The 3,795-nt window shown below is 30.3% G+C and overlaps 1 protein-coding gene across 1 annotated transcript in view; it reads left to right on the forward strand.

Annotated features, from left to right (window-relative positions):
- LOC106462744 (H(+)/Cl(-) exchange transporter 7-like) overlaps positions 1–3,795 on the forward strand; it is a 172,582-nt gene that overhangs the window by 54,466 nt on the left and 114,321 nt on the right. The window contains exon 8 of the mRNA XM_022390078.1: positions 592–702. Coding sequence (XP_022245786.1) covers positions 592–702 — 111 coding nt within the window. The remainder of the gene's footprint in view (positions 1–591; positions 703–3,795) is intronic.

Below are 3,795 nucleotides of genomic sequence, written 5' to 3' on the forward strand. Positions count from 1 at the left end.
TTGTACATTTGCTGTTATGTTAAACTTATATTAAAGTTTTTCTTCATTACCCATTCAAGCCATCTCCAGCCATTAAAAGAGTTATCTATTCTGTTTTGTTGTAATTCATTATAGAAAGTAATAGCTCTGAAATGCTGAAAGCTGTATTATGACTTGTAAGATAGCAGGTACAAATAAGAATATTACTGTTCACAAGGAAAGTATAGATATGATTCATTAGCAATTTGAACAAGTAGAGTGTCTGTGAACAAATACTTTTATTTAGGAAGGAAGGTTGGACACTTGCACATTATACAGCAGTTCTGTCATCACACAAATAAGATTTGGTGTTGAAGGGTTTTGAGACCTGTTGGCTGCATTGTATCTAAACAATTAGGCTTGTTGCAGACTTATGGTCCTAATATTTTGATCTACAGTCAAAGAATTATAAAAAAATTAGAAATTTTATTTGGATAACATAGGCAATGTTGTTATTTTGAAGTACAAACTTATTATTAAAAGCCCAAATTTCTGTGAAACCTGTAAAATGAACAAAATTAATTAAGTGCTCTGGCCATTTTGAGTTACAAATTTAATAACTCTCTTTTTCAGTTTTTTTGCTCAATGATCTCAGCTTTCACTTTGAATTTGGTGCTCAGTGCTTATCATAATCATCCTGGACAGCTCTCTTACTCTGGGTTGATTAACTTTGGAAAATTTGATGTAAGTAATGATACTCTTCTCTATTTTTGTAGAAATTATTGTAATGTTTTCTCCCACTGAGAATGTTAATTTGATTTATATAAGTGATTTCTTTTGTATTGGAGTGGAATTTTACAAAATTTAGTGGGACAGATGATAAGTCTTTTTATTATTTTAACTCTTCTGTACACCTACTGTTTGATCATGGTTGATATGTGTGTTGTACTGGTTAAAAAAAAGATATATATATGTGTGTGTGTGTGTATTTATATAAATGAACAGAAATAATCAATACTGAAGTGAACAAGAAGCAAACAACATAAACAACAAATTTATACTAGGCATAAGAAACATTACTAGTCCCATATAGTGTTGGGATGATGCTAGACAGTGGAGAGGGCCAGAATAATGAAGAAAAATAAAATGTAGAGAGGGATATAGTGTTTGAACAAAGGTAGTTTTAACTGTAGGCTAAGCTGTTGTTATTGTAAACTTAGAAGTATAAGAAATAATATGGATGACTTTAGATCACTGGTAGAAAGAGAGGATTTTGATATAATGAGAATAACTAAAACCTGGCTAAACATGAACAATTTTGATGACAGGAATTTCTTTGAAGTACAAGGTTATAGGTTTTTTCATAGAAATAGAGAACTAAAAACAGGAAGATGAGTGGCTTTATATGTAAAATGTGAGTTACATTCTGTTGAAGTTGAGAATATTAAAGCTAATAGCAATTAGGTTTGTGGTTGTAAGGGGAAAAGGCTTTTAGTTTGAATTTGTTACAGACCACCAGAAGAAACAGATGAAATTATTGAGAAACTCTTCTTATTGAGTTATTAAACCTTATACAAAACTTTTAGTGAGGTAATAGTGAATAGTGTAATAATATGTTATATTATAAATAAATTGTGAAATTTAGGACTTTTGTGTTATTTATCATAGCATCCACCCCCGTAAATTCATAAACTGGATAAAGGATGGGTACATCAGCTTGTGAGGTAACAATAATGAGAAATTTTAATTTCAGGCACTTAGATTGAGAAATGTTAGAGTCAAATCATGAGGGAGAACGGTTTTTAGAAACTGTTTAAGATCATTTTATTCTACAATTGGTTAGGAAACGTACTAGGAATGATGCTTGTTTAGAATTATTAATGTTAATTTCTTATACAAAAAATGGTTGAAAGGATGGAGATTGGAGAACATCTAGATACAAGTGATAATTGCTCAATTAGATTTGGTGTTTTGCTAAAAAGGGGGTAGGAGATGAGATTTTGGCTCCAAATTTCATAACAGCAAAGTTTGAAGTAATGATACAATAAATATCTGCTGTGAATTAAACAAATGAATTAGTTGGAGATCAAATGTGGAAAATATTTTAAATTTATTTTTAAATGTTCAAGATAGGCATGTTCCTTACAGAAAAGAGGGTGGCTGCAAGTAAAAAACTAGGATGGTTCACAAAAGGTATACAAGATAAAATTCAAGAAAATATTTTCAATATAATTAGTTTGAATTGACTGCACTGATAGAAGGTTTGAGAGTTGGTGAAACAGTAAATTAGAAAATAAAAAGAATATTTGAGAAATAATTGGCTGAAATGTAAGAATTAATATTGAAGATTTCATCAAATACATTAAGGGTAAACAAGGGAGTAGAGCCTTTGAGGGATGATATGGGAAGGCTAATTTATGATGATTATAGTATTACTGGACTACTAAATTATACTTTTTCTTCGGTTTTTATTAATGAATATTTAAGCAATATTCCTCATCCTGGACAGTTGATAGATGGAAAAAGAATTGAATAAGATGATCATATTAATTCTGAGCATGTTAAGAAAAATTGGGAAGTTTAAAGAATAGTAAAGTTCCTGGACCAAATAATGTTTACCCAAAGGTTTTGAAATAGATTAAAGATTGGATATTTGAGCCACTTGCTACTATTTTTTTAGCTATTTGAATAGTGGGCAGTTGTCAGCAGACTGGAAGTTGACTAATTTTAGTCCTCTTTTCAAGAGGGATGACAAAAATTATTCCAGTAAATATAGCCCTGTACCTGATGATGACAAAAACCTTTTCTTCATTACCCATTCAAGCCGTCTCCAAGCATTAATAGCCCTGTTAGTCTTACGTCAATGGTTGGAAAAGTTTTTGGAAGTCTGAAAAAAGATGTTTGTAAAGTCATTTAACAAAGTTTAAAGTTTTATTGGATAGTTAGCGTGGTTTCAGTAGAGGAAAATCTTGCCTTACTAATCTTTTGACATTCTTTGAATACTGCTCATTGGTACGAGCTCATTGGATAGTAAACTGGTTAAGTGAAAGAAAGCAGAGGGTTGTTATGAATGGAGTTCACTCAAACTGGATTAATGTCATATGTGTTATGATCTTTGCCCTTTTATTTACTTTAATGACAGAGATGAAGGAATGGTAAATAGATTATTTAAATTTGCTGATGACATTAAAGTTTTGGGTGTAGCTGGCTGTGAGAAGGATACTACTGCTTTACTAAAGGATTTGGATTATTTGATGATTTGAGCAAATAAATGGCAGATGAATTTTAATTGTAATAAATGCAAGGTAATGTATATTAGATATCATTACTTGAATTATGAGTTTTCATTGGAATAACCTTAACAGTATTATGGAAGAAAAATATGTAGGTGTTCCAGCTCATCAGTCTTTCAACACGGGGTCAGTCAATTTGACTGAGTCACGTGACCTTTTGTACTCATTTCGAGTTGATATAAATTTAATACTTATATCTCTATATATATTGGTTATATCTTCACGAAATTTGGCAGTCTTTCACATACAAAAAGTCATATTTCTTAGTGAAGTATTTTAATAAAATAAAGAATTGTCCATGAATATATTAAGTATTTGTTTTGAATAGTCTTTGTGCAAAGTAATTTTCATCTTCAAATTAAAAATACTTTTCATCATCTCAAAAATATCAAATTTCCTTTGTGTAATCTCTAAAACCTAAATGCATTTCAAATGATTTTTTTTTCAATAAATTCTTATAGTTTATATGTTATTTTCTCTACCCTATCTCAAAACTGGATCGGTCAATTCGACTGACCTTATAACCACCAAAAAAAAATCGAAA

The sequence above is a fragment of the Limulus polyphemus genome, unplaced genomic scaffold (assembly GCF_000517525.1).
Source record: "Limulus polyphemus unplaced genomic scaffold, Limulus_polyphemus-2.1.2 Scaffold1238, whole genome shotgun sequence".
Classification (NCBI taxonomy): Eukaryota; Metazoa; Arthropoda; class Merostomata; order Xiphosura; family Limulidae; genus Limulus; species Limulus polyphemus.